Here is a 12627-nt window from a genome sequence, read left to right on the forward strand (position 1 = left end):
ACAGATTTGGACCAAACTAGCGTCAATCGATCACAAATATAATTAGGATGAAATTTGCAAATGGAACTATCTGCCAATGGTCAAGTTTAGCGGAGATATTTGCATAAAAAGAGGAGAAAAGTCTGGCAAATTTGTCATTTCCCAAATTTGCCTCGCATTTTTCCCACTTTGGATGCAAATATCTCTGCCAAACGTGACCACTGAAGGTCCTGTCTTTTTGCAAATTTCACACTAATTAATTTGTGATCGATTGACGCTAGTTTGGTCCAAATCTGTGAGCATACGTTGGGAGACCTCCATTGTTAGTAGGTAATTCGACACCACACGGTGACAAATAAATTCCGCTCGCAACATACATTCGTAAAATTATGTGACTAGATTTTCTGCAAAAATGGTGACCACGCCAGCACATTATCCTCCCAAAAATTGATGCACGCTTTGAATTTCGCACTTCCTAAATGCCTATCTAAGATATTACTTAAGCGAAGCTGATTTTTAGCAAAACTTAAAAACGACGTGGAACTCATGAAAATTTAATTCAGAGTGAAATTTAATTATATAATTATATTTTTAAGCTATGTATGTTGTTCAAAGTAAGAAAATAGAGGAGGTTTCGCCACATATGTAAAGTTAGTTTTGTTACGCTTGTAAAACTGCAGGTAATAAGAAGTTAACTAATTAAATAACGATTAATTAAATATTTAAGATATTCAACTTTGTGTTTATTATTCTGTCCGAATTTGATTTAACTCCAATTAAAAATTACAACCGTAAAACATAACTTAAATATTTTTTCGCTCTCTTGAAGAATATGAAAACGTGATATTTTCACCAATAATTAAATAAATATAAATGCATTTACATATAAATATAATTTTAAATCATACCCCTAATCTATTTTTGTAAATACTTTCTACTTATTTACTTGCTTGGCACAAATTGAGACACACGCATAAATAAAAGGTGAACTCCATCCAATTTCAACCATGGCTTGTTGTTCGAGTGGTCTGTGTAGGTGATTGTGGGTTTTTGGAAATGCTGCTGGGATTCGAACTCGTGACTTACTAATATTTATGTGTTGTTGTTTATTTACAGAATATCAAACCAAACCAAACTCGAAAAACCAACTGATTTCCCTCTTCCACAATAATGCTTATGAATTAATATTTATTCCTTGCAAAACAGTCCTGTTTAATACCATTGGTATATCTGCCATTATGGCTTCTTCGCAGCAGAGTATACCTACTACAGATGAACACACACACACACAGCAAGCACACCTTAGAAAAAACTCTACGCGGAAACAATACACAAAAACAAGTAAGTAAATACGAATATTTAAATAGAAAATATCTCCGAAACAGACAAAACCGCAAGCAATTTTTTTGCAATTTTTTGAATTGTACCTTAAAAAATAGTGGTATCTTTTTACTTGTGGTAGAAATTTTGACAAAATTATCCACATAGTATTAAGAAATATAGTTATCTAAAATTGGCAATGGACCATTTATAAAAAGAAAACTCTGCTGCGGCAGTTCATTCAGGCCTTGGCAACTTCGTAAAATCCGTAAATTCACAAACTTTGTCAAATATTTTAAGGAACAATGACCTTACAAATTTTTGTAAACTTGGCCAGATCAAAGGCGTCTTTTTTATTTTGTAAAAGTTTCTAAAATTATTTTTTCAAAATTTAAGGATTTTTCAAACTTACCTGCATATTTGTATATAACCAGCACCGATGGCATCAAACTATTGGACAAAAAATGTACGAGTGGCTTTTCCACAATTTTAACACCGTATATGATGTGCAAAGGCTGTTGGCTATAAAGCAATAAATCAATTATTATTATTAACACCGTATAAAAAATTGGCAGAAAATTGAAATAATTTTTGACTAACTAGATCGTCCATCCTCCTCTAAGAATTGTGATAATTTGAAAAAAAAAGTTGCAAGTGTTAAAAAAAATCTGCTAGTTATTTTTACCGTTATGTGATTTATCTTTGTAACTCGTTACATAATTTGCAAGTGAAATTAAAAATTGCTCTTATTTGCATAGTTTGTTACACTTTTTTACAAATTAAAATTGGAAATTGGAAACTTATTTATTTGTTATCAGAATTTTGAAAACTAAAAAGGTTGGGGAGAATACGTTTCGATAAAAAAAATTAAAAAACCGATTTTACAAACACTTTATGAACGCTTGGTGGATACGAACAATATTTATGTGACGGTGATGCCAATTTCAGAAAATTATAAATTTATACGACTCAAATAAATAAGTTTCTAGATCAGAAAAGTCGTCAACTTTAATAAATATAATATCAAACGAATATTTGTATCTCATACATAAACAGGATGAAGTTTGCAAAATGATTTTGCTAGCTTTTAAGAAAAATTTCCAGAAACTGTTACAAAATCAATACGCCTCTCCCATCTGTCTGTCTACACGTTTTTCAAATTATGAAATCTGATTTTCTTTTCAAATTTATATACCGACTTTTATGAATTTACAAAGTATAGAAAAATCTTAATTCCTACCGCAACTCACGTACTTCTTGGTAAATTTGTAAAATACAAATCTTTTACATAATATTTTCAAAAATATATATTATTCGATATTTTGCAACTACAGGACGCCGTTTATAATACCGCAACTCTCCAACCAGGTTCCAGATTTGTACGTACTTCTTCATAATTGTGATATATAAAAACGAAAAATCGCTGAAATATGTATTTAATAATTATGAATAAAATGGCGACATATTAAAAAACATGAAATCAATAATTTTGACAAAATTTGTAAATGTAAATATAAATTCTCTGTATTTTTTTGTGATACGATTTCTTTAAAAAAATTCGTCTCATCGTTAAAATATTGATAAAAAATATATTTTTTGAAAATATTATGAAGATTTGTATTTTTCAAATATGTAACAATAAGTATAAAAAGATTTTAATTACTATTTTAACACTGTCGTATTTTGTAAAACTTTTTTAATCGAATCGTTCAACTAAAATCAAATTTTAAGTTAAACGCCATAATTACAAATAATTATTCCGAAAACCTTTCGTAATTACTAAGGTAAATAGGAATTATCAACAACATAATTTGCTAAAGTTCAAAATAATAAAAAAAACTCTTAAATAAATTTAAACAATCTAAAAATATGTAAAACGCATAAAATGAAAAGCACATTTTTCTTAATGCAATATAAAAAGATTCAAAAAATCACTAAACTTCAAAACCAACGAATCAATTTTAAAATATGCTAAAACACATAAAGAGAAAAATGAATTTTCTTCTTCCTTTTTTTCGAAAAATTAAAAAAAAGACTCAAACAAATCAAAAAATTAAAACAAAGGTTGTACAAATATGCAAAGATTCATAAAATAAACAATTAATTTTAAATTTACTATTTAGTTAGTTCAATATTTAAAAGCTGTAAAAATCGCTAAAGTTCAAAATTAAGAAATCGCTCTTAAACAGATTAAAAATTGAAAATAAGCTTCTAAATATGAAAAACGAAAATTCTTGAAGATTAAACTCAACAGTAAAAAAATGCAAAACAGATTATACATCGTTACAACCTCTGGTTTTAGAATTGAATAAAATTTACAAACAAATAAATTCAATAATTTTGCACACCTGTAGAAAATAATGGATTGAATAATGATTGCACAATCAATATTTGACCAGATTTCGAATCTGTTCTCCTTTATCAAATTGTACTCAAGGACACAGTTTTATTTCGCAGAAAAAGTAAACTATGCTAAACGATAAGATAGATACGTTGCCATAATATTTATTACTTAATTATAGCGATCGTGGAAAAATTGGGCAAAAGTGCACTAAATATTTGCATAATTTGCATCAGATTGTTGCATGCACCTGCAACCTTTGCAAAGGTTGTGCTTTGTAACCCCAGAAAAAAATCGGTTAGTATTTACACCCTAAAAAAATTTGGTAACATATTGTGACCCGTTATGTTCAAAAATTAAAATTGTTACTGAAAAATGTGAGCAATTATGTATATTATGAAAATCGGTTGCAAATAATTCCTCAACTTGGAAAGATTGCTAATGTGGTAAAACGTGAGCTTGTAAACTGGTAATTTGGTAATACGTATCTCCCAAATCTATATTTGCTACTAAACTTCCTTACCAAAGCGTGCAATCTGTAATTACTTAAGGAGGGGTAAGAGCGAGGTTTAGATTCTAATAATATTAAACATTTTCACTAGTCATTTGGCGTTCAACTGAAACAATTTTCATTTTATTTTAAACTTAATTTTTCGAAACTGTAATTGGAATTTATTATCAAGTGAGGTATCGTTGGAAAGGTCTCGACGAGAGGATTCCGAATATATATACTTTATTGGGTGTATGACCACTCCCTGAATTTCCAGAGACCGAAGAATATTTCTGAGTTTGTGCCCATCTACTGCATGTTAGCTCTCAATCTACTTGCTGTGTTAAATTGTGGAGAATTGCAGATTTTCATTCTTCTGCTTCTGGAACATGAGGGAGTGGTCATACACCCAACAAAGTATATATATTCGGAATCCTCTCACCGAGACCTTTCCAATGATACCTCATTTGTGGGGATCGGTGACCTTTGACCTACCAACCTTTCGACGCCGAAACAAGGTCACGCAGGTCGATTTCGACTATAAGTCCAATTTGACTATTGTTCTACTACTAAAGACCTATAACATAACAAAAATTGGGGAAACTGGAATTGACGGGCATGTTTATTTCGCAATTTCTAAAAACCAAGTTTTCAAAACATTTGAGCACCTTTATTTTTGCATTAATATCGGATTTTTTTGTTGCAAAATGTGTCAAAATATTCAACTCCCAAAGTTACTAAAGTTTGACCTTAAAGTCGCTTTCATGGTCACACCATAATTCTTTTCACGAAAAAAAAATCAGAAAAAGTCGCATTTTTCCATGTATACTCCACGTATCCTTTAAAACTTCAGTAACTTTGTGGGGACTAAATATACGCGTCGATTGGTGCAAAAAAATCGAACTTTTATTGTCTTTTGACGACGCTGAAAGTTTTTAAAACTATCACATGGGAGCTTATGGGAGGACATAGTTACACACTCCCCGTCAGGTAGCGGTGAGACTGTATCAGATCACCCCTTAATTGTGTATTCGAGTGGCAGTAAATTGATAATTTGGTAATACAAAGGTATTTCTTACCGGAATTCAAATTTTTTGTGAACCTAAATTTGTTACCAAAATTCAAATTTGTCGTCAAAACCTAAATTTGTTATTAAGGTTCCCATGGATGACGCGTTGGCGCGTAATCTCACTCTGCCCCTACCCAATGTATTCAAATGCAATTTCTAAAATCGGATCAAATCCATGAGTTTTGAGATAAATGCAACTTTTGATATTTTAATGTAAAGCTAATTTTTGGTACTACAAAACCTTGGTGTTTTGAAAAATTAGAAAATTCATTTTTGAAAAAAATTAGTCTGCAAAAATAGCAAATGCTAAAAATAGCAAAATAGCAAAATAGCTAATTTTTCAAAACACCAAGGTTTTGTGGTAACAAAAATTAGCTTTACAATATCAAAAGTTGCATTTATCTCAAAACTCATGGAGTTGATCCGATTTTAGAAATTGCATTTGAACACATTGGGTAGAGGCAGAGTGAGATTACGCGCCAACGCGTCATCCATGGGAACCTTAAAATTCAATTGTTGAATTTCAAGCTATAATCTTTCCCCCGACGTGCTATCTAATTTTTATCTAATTAGTGACGTAAAATATTACGAAATTGTGTAAACGGCGTCGAACAAAAGTTTTGTTACCTTTAACAATTTAGTTTAAAAAATATGATAAAATTGAATAAAATTCCGCAAAAACTGGTTACAAATCGGCACATATAATTCGTCAAAATTAAATATTTATTTATTATGAATATGAATAATCTGATTTTGTATTTTTAATTTTTGCTAATTTTTTAACAGTGTTACAACGCGTATTTTTTTAGAGTGTAATCTTGACAATGACATTGGATCGTATTTGAATACAAATGGCCACGTCAACGCAAATATTAATTTGATCGGGTATAAAAACTGGGAAATTAGCCTAAACTTTATCCAATCTTGATTTTCTCGTTGAACTAAAATTTCAGTCGAGTAGATTTTCAAGTCGAATCCAACCATGAAGGTGGCTCTTATCTTCGCAGCGGTGTTCCTCCAGGGCGCCATGGTTCGTAATTTAAAAATTCTTTATTCAAGTAATTTTATTTTTGGAAAAAAATTACTTAATTTTTCCGAGAGTAGAATTATTAAGCTTTTGGTCACATTTTTTACCAATGATTTGTTACAAGCTTGTACAAAAATTACCAATTGGTAATTTCCTACAGTAACATTTTTTTCCTCACTTGGTCGATTTCGTTTCCAGAAAAATTTTATTCACTCGCAAATTTTACCAGAGAATTATTAAGCTTTTGGTCACATTTTTAACAATGATTTGTTACAAGCTTGTACAAAAATTACCAATTGGCAATTTCTTACGGTAACATTTTTTTCTTCACTTGGTCGATTTTGTTGCCAGAAAAATTTTATTAACTCAGAAATTTTACCAGAAAATTATTAAGCTTTTGGTCAGATTTTTTACCAATGTACCATTTTTACCAATTTTACCAAAAGTTATCAATCTATTAAAAATTATTTCTTTAGTGTCAAGTCGTTCCGGAAACGAAGACTTATGGAACGTACAGCATGACTCATCCAGCCACGTCGGCGGGAGTTTATTCCAGCGGAACTACCAACACGTATAATGGTGGCAGCACGATCTACTACCCACAAGGCGCCACCATCACCTACCCGTCCGCTTGCACGGTCTACTACCCAACCACGGTAAAAATTATTTCCACGAAATTCAAATTTATAACCAACATTTCAGTTAAATTGACAAAATTCAGTTTGTAATTGTGAAAAAAAATCGAAGTCTCCCAGCGTATGCTCTACGATTTTTACCAAATTACTTTCAATTGATTACAAATTTTGTTAATATGAAATTTGCAAAGTACATAATCTCTAATGTGCAGGTTTTGGCAGGGGTATTTGCATTCGAAGAGGATAAAACGCGCGGCAAATTTGGAAAGTGTAAAATTTGCCAACTTTAAGTCGCGTTTTTTCCTCCTTGGATACAAATATCTCCGCCAAACGATTATTGGTCGGTCGTGTCTTTTGCAAATTTCATACTAATTAAATTTGTGATCGATTGGCACAAATTTGGTCAAAATCTGAGAGCACAAGCTGGGATGCCTCCTTTGCAATTCGGTCCTATTTAATTTGGAATGAAATGACGCACTTTTAGACCACGTGCAGCAGCAATGGTGGATCAACCTGGACCACGTACAACGCTGGAACTTATGTCAACTACCCTGCCAACTATCAAGTCCAGTACAAGGCTGGCAGCACGTGTTTCTACCCCAGAACCACTTCTTGCACTTATGGAAACTATAACGGCGCTACGAGCACTGCTATCAGGTATTTAGCGAAATCATTTTTTGAAATTAATTTTTTACACGAAAAATCATTCTATGATTTTGACACCCAAAATTGAGAATCCTTTAACCACAGAAATTTTGAAATGCCTTTCAAAAATTACAAATGAAAAAATAAATCTATTTTTACATGCGGGAATTTTGACTTGATATTTCCCAATTTTTTAAGGTATCCCGCCTCCACCCCGGTGTCATGCTACTCTCCCACTCAACCGACCTATTACGCCCCGGGAACTTACAATAGTGGAACGACGTAAGATTAATTAATTAGAATTATTTACTTATATTTAATTCCAATTAAAAATAATTCCTATTTTAATCATTGCAGTTACTACAACTATGGCAGCACAGGAGGAACCTCATACGTCAACAATAGCGATGGAACTAGATCCGCTGTCACCTGTGTTGGATACACGACCTCCAACTACCCAATTTCTTACGTCCAAAACCAAAATACTGGTAAATTTTCAGAAATTTTTGTGTTCCCAAAATTTTGAAAATATATTTTTTAATCAAAAATTTCTTAGGTGCCACAACCTGCGTGACACAGACCGGTTCCAGCAGCTACATTACGTACAATACTGCCACCAGCTCTACCTCAAGTGGAAGCACCATGTACGGATAGACTCGAATTTTTTCTGGTCCAAAATTTGCAAAATATTTTGCAATCTACATATCTACTATTTTGCAACATTTATTTTGCAATCTTTACTAATTTGAATAAAACAATTGGCAATTAATATAATAATTTCAAAACCGAAACATATTGCACAATATTTGCACCTATTTCATTTCACAAAATTAGGAAAAAAATATTACATAAATATTCTGTCAGTAAAATCAAATTTTAAATTTAAAAAATTCTGAAAAGTTTTAACTTTTCAAAAGTAATGCAAGTAACAAATTTTAGTGCAAAAAATGATCGTAAAAATAATTAATACTGAAGTATGTATTCTTTCTAAAATCTTTCAAATTTCAATTTTAAAATTCTGAAAAAATCTGATAAATTTCAAACTTTCAAAATTTGCATTCATTTACAAAATTTACTTAAAATAATTCATGCAAAAATAATCAACAATAAAATTCCCTCTTTGGAAATTATTAATTGGAAATTTCTTTGGAAATTTGGAAATTTATACATATTTTCAGAAATTATACACGGTGCATAATACACCCCCAAAAAGTAATCCAGATACACAGAAAAAGTACACAAAATTCCACATCCTTTCTCATTCACTTCACTTCGCTCAACAAGTAAATTTTACCCTCCCAACTTTCACCTCCTTTCTCCTTGATCATCAATTAGAAAATAATTAATTAACCCGAGAAGGAGGAAGAGATGAAGAGAAGGATGTGTAATTAATTAAGAATCCTACGCTTCACTAAATCCACATATTTTCGTTCCCCTTTATTTTCTCCTCCTTCAAACAAAATCAAACCACAACCAACCGGAAGAGAAAGCAGAAAGAGAACAAGAACACACAACACACGACACACAAATGAAATAAAACCTTCGAAATTCCCATCCTTTTGAAGGCGAGTGAAAGTTATACGAGGAGAAAGTGAAATGAAACTGTGCTCTGCATGCGACGCGGAACTGCGAAATTATCTTGCGAAATATCTAGGTACATATGTAAAACGCATACATAGATTTTCAAACAACAGTCTCATCGTTTCCTCAGTTCGCAAATTTCGTAAATTTTGCAAAACTTTGCAAGTTTATTTTTCTTTGCACGATTTACAAAGGTCAATTCGTCTTGCAGAATGTGCATGCATGGGACGCGGAACTGCGAAATAATTTTGCGAATTAAATACGCACAGATTTGTAAACATGAGTCTCATCGTTTCTCACCAATAAAATTGTTAACAAATTTCGCAAAAATTTGCAAGTTATGATTCTTGGCTAAATTTACAAAGCTTTTCGTCAGTGCAGAACTGCGAAATAATCGTACAAAAACATGCCGATTTATTGAGAAAATTTACACAATAAAAACCCACAGTTTTTGAGCATTTTTTTCAAATTTCGAAAAATTTGAAGCAATCAGTTTATGAAATTTAAGAAAGGTTGTCACCCAATACTTTTGTGCGACACGTTTCAGCGGCGCATGTACAATTTACATGCATGGCTTAACTTTCTACATACACGCAACTTTCACTACTGTTTCTTCTTCAAAGAAATTCTTCAAATGTTTTTTTTCTTTCATTCCAATTTTATTTTATTAAATTCTTTCTCTTAAAATTTCTCTAGTGTGAAAAGTTCAAATGTTTTTTAAATGGCAACACACTTCACAGAGATGTTAGTTAATGGTTCTTTCGTAACAATATATTTCTATTCTTTCACCTTTTTGCAACAATTTTCCCCATTGCGACACGAATCACTCGAATCCACGTGAGCTCCTCGTCATCCTTAAGAAGACCTGTGAGGTTGAAATTTTGACAAGAAGGACTGAAAAATCTGGACCCCTTGAAGTACCACAAGTTAGAAACCTGGCAGATAATGATTTATCAGTATTAAAGTTGCTATCGATTGATATTAAAATTATACCGGTCCGTATAAATTTCGTACCGGTATAGTAAAACTTTAATACCGAACTTGCACTTATCAAAACCACTTTGGTAAAGTCCTTGGTATTATTAGCTCACCCTGCGTAGCATGAGAGCTATTGAATTCCTCTTGTCCGTCCGTCTGTCTGTCCGTCTGTCTGTCTGTCCGTCTGTCTGTCTGTCCGTCTGTCTGTCTGTCCGTCTGTCTGTCTGTCCGTCTGTCTGTCTGTCCGTCTGTCTGTTAACGACCTTTTTGCATCAATTGATGCTAATTAAAATGTCCCGAGTCCATTTTTTCATAAATTAATAGCACCGTTGGTATCTGACAATCGGAAACACCAAATGATGCGAACGAATTGGGGGCTTTGATGCATAACGCACCAATAATGCATACTACTCGGCGGATTTTATTAGACAATTTTGACATAAATTTTTCAGAATTATGGTTGATCGTTAGTAGGTAATTCTGCACCAGTGATGCACAATTTTTTGCCTTTCCTCGATGCATAATAATTATTGATCTATTTTGTTTAGTTTTTCTGCACCATTGGTGCAATATTGCATAAACATTATTGATCTATTTTGTTGGATTTTTCTGCACCATTGGTGCATAATTGCATAAAAATTGTGTATCTATTTTGTTGCATTTTTCTGCACCGTTGGGGCAAGTTATAACCAAATCATTATTACAGGGTGAGCTACTTCTAACGTTACTACGGTTTATTTTAATACTGGATTTCTAAGAGCGTTTATACATAGCTTAAATTAAACTATGTATAAACGCTCTAAAGATTAAACTGTTTAATCTACTTATGTAACACGAGCAGTTAACATGTATGTTTGCAACCCATAAAGTGCATGTGTAAATTCTGTAACATTTTACCAGAAATTTTGCGAAGCTGCTTTTAAAAATTGTACAGGAATGAAGTAAACTAAGGAAAATTATTAAATTTTACAAATTTGGTTAGGTTTTCAGGTCTGAGAATAAAAAATTTGTAATATAATAATGTTATTTCTGTGAAATATGTGATTTCTATTAATAGAATTTTCGTGATTAATGGAATTTAATATAGTTCTGCATTAAAATTGACTTAATATTCAGATTCAGTATAAAATTCTGAGTATTTTCATACACGATTCGACCTGCTTTTTTTAACTTGCTTTCATCTAAAACGAATGTAAAATGCAACTTTTTTTCCAACCGGGTCAAATTTCTAATCGGATTTTGCTAAAGCATGAAAAGTATGGAAAATTTATAAAAAAATGTAATAAAAAAATACTCTCCATACATCTTTCATAATTTTAAAGCTAAGAATTACTTTACAAAATACAGGAATTGTCGCTTAAGTACAGCACATTATTCAGCATGTAGCCGTACAATCGACTACACTTATATGCACTCGTTCTCTTCCCTAATAATGACCTATGTTTGCTAAATGCTCCCAACAATGAATGTGTCGACGCTGCAGGTTTAACAAATGAAAAGACCTTTATTTAGAATAGTCACCGAATATCAAATTGACAAGTATCAAAATTTAGGAGAAGACAAAAAGTGTGTGTTGCCACACGAAAGGACAGATCGAATCTTAAAGTAAAGAATTACTCTTCACGAACTCTTGGCCACTCGGCCCACAATTTAAGTTCATTGCCTACCTGGTTTACCTTGATTTTAACCTTGGTTGAGCCAATCAGAATAAGACAAATTTTAGAATGTTCCAGAACATTTAGTAATAACCAATCAGATAGACAAGAATTATCATTATCACAATTAAACAAATATTAATATAATTAAGTCGGGTGAAACTGCAGGATTGCTGGCGCTCACTCAACACAAATTTACATACTCAGTTCTTTTCTTTCACATACACAATTCACATGAATGTCATTATTTGGGGCGTTCCGCAACACAGCAAGTGCAATAATTTTGCGAAAATGTTTAAGATAAAAATCAAATGCGAACTACAACACTTTGTCCTTCTCGGCTCAAGTCAATGCTCAGATTTTCGAGCTAAATCCAAATATCAAGTTGGGTTTGTGCTATAATGTATATATTTTAAACATGATGCCTCACTTTCCCCAGTAATAGCACCCAAAAAATCACACATCACAGTTCAATCAAACCCTGTCGAAGAGCTATTATTTTACAAATAATTTATTAAATATTATAAGGTTCGTCTGGGCCTACCTGTAAACTGTCTAAATTTTGCAAAATTTTATGAAACTAGATATCAACCTTTGTACGGTAGTAAAGTCAATTTCATAAAATTATTAATTTTACACTAGTCAAAGATGTTCAAGATTCTTGATTACGTGATGAATGGATTTTAAATTTATTATAGAAATATGACTAGTTCACACTTGTCTTTATAACCGAGTAAACTGAAAATTTTTCTAACTTTTACAAAATTAAAAAAAAGTGTGTAACTTTACAATTTATTTCGTAACTTTCACAATTTTCGAAAAAACTTGTCCAAATTTACCCAGGTGCTTTTTTGCCACGTTACAAAGATATCAGTGAATCATGTAATCTCGCTCAGAAAAGATTACG

General features: G+C 31.9%; 1 protein-coding gene and 3 long non-coding RNA genes across 4 annotated transcripts; 2 read left to right on the plus strand and 2 right to left on the minus strand.

Annotated features, from left to right (window-relative positions):
* Nucleotides 1–700: 700 nt before the first annotated feature.
* On the minus strand, nucleotides 701–2639 carry LOC118438485. The gene is made up of 2 exons (XR_004836831.1): nucleotides 1900–2639; nucleotides 701–1821 (listed from the first exon to the last, which is right to left on the minus strand). It is a non-coding gene; the product is annotated as an uncharacterized LOC118438485 (long non-coding RNA).
* Nucleotides 2418–2774, plus strand: LOC118438486. The gene is made up of 2 exons (XR_004836832.1): nucleotides 2418–2559; nucleotides 2634–2774. It is a non-coding gene; the product is annotated as an uncharacterized LOC118438486 (long non-coding RNA).
* Nucleotides 2775–6088: 3314 nt separating this feature from the next.
* Nucleotides 6089–8283, plus strand: LOC110858762 (probable ATP-dependent RNA helicase ddx17). Its single transcript, XM_022107627.2, has 6 exons — nucleotides 6089–6229; nucleotides 6703–6882; nucleotides 7346–7518; nucleotides 7705–7788; nucleotides 7864–7994; nucleotides 8063–8283. The coding sequence occupies exons 1-6, from the start codon at nucleotides 6182–6184 to the stop codon at nucleotides 8158–8160; spliced, it is 714 nt and encodes a 237-aa protein (XP_021963319.1). The 5' UTR covers nucleotides 6089–6181; the 3' UTR covers nucleotides 8161–8283.
* Nucleotides 8284–9743: 1460 nt separating this feature from the next.
* LOC118438497 lies at nucleotides 9744–11942 on the minus strand. The gene is made up of 2 exons (XR_004836858.1): nucleotides 11733–11942; nucleotides 9744–10022 (listed from the first exon to the last, which is right to left on the minus strand). It is a non-coding gene; the product is annotated as an uncharacterized LOC118438497 (long non-coding RNA).
* Nucleotides 11943–12627: the final 685 nt, after the last annotated feature.

Source organism: Folsomia candida, unplaced genomic scaffold (assembly GCF_002217175.1).
Source record: "Folsomia candida strain VU population unplaced genomic scaffold, ASM221717v1 Fcan01_Sc022, whole genome shotgun sequence".
In the NCBI taxonomy this organism is placed as follows: domain Eukaryota; kingdom Metazoa; phylum Arthropoda; class Collembola; order Entomobryomorpha; family Isotomidae; genus Folsomia; species Folsomia candida.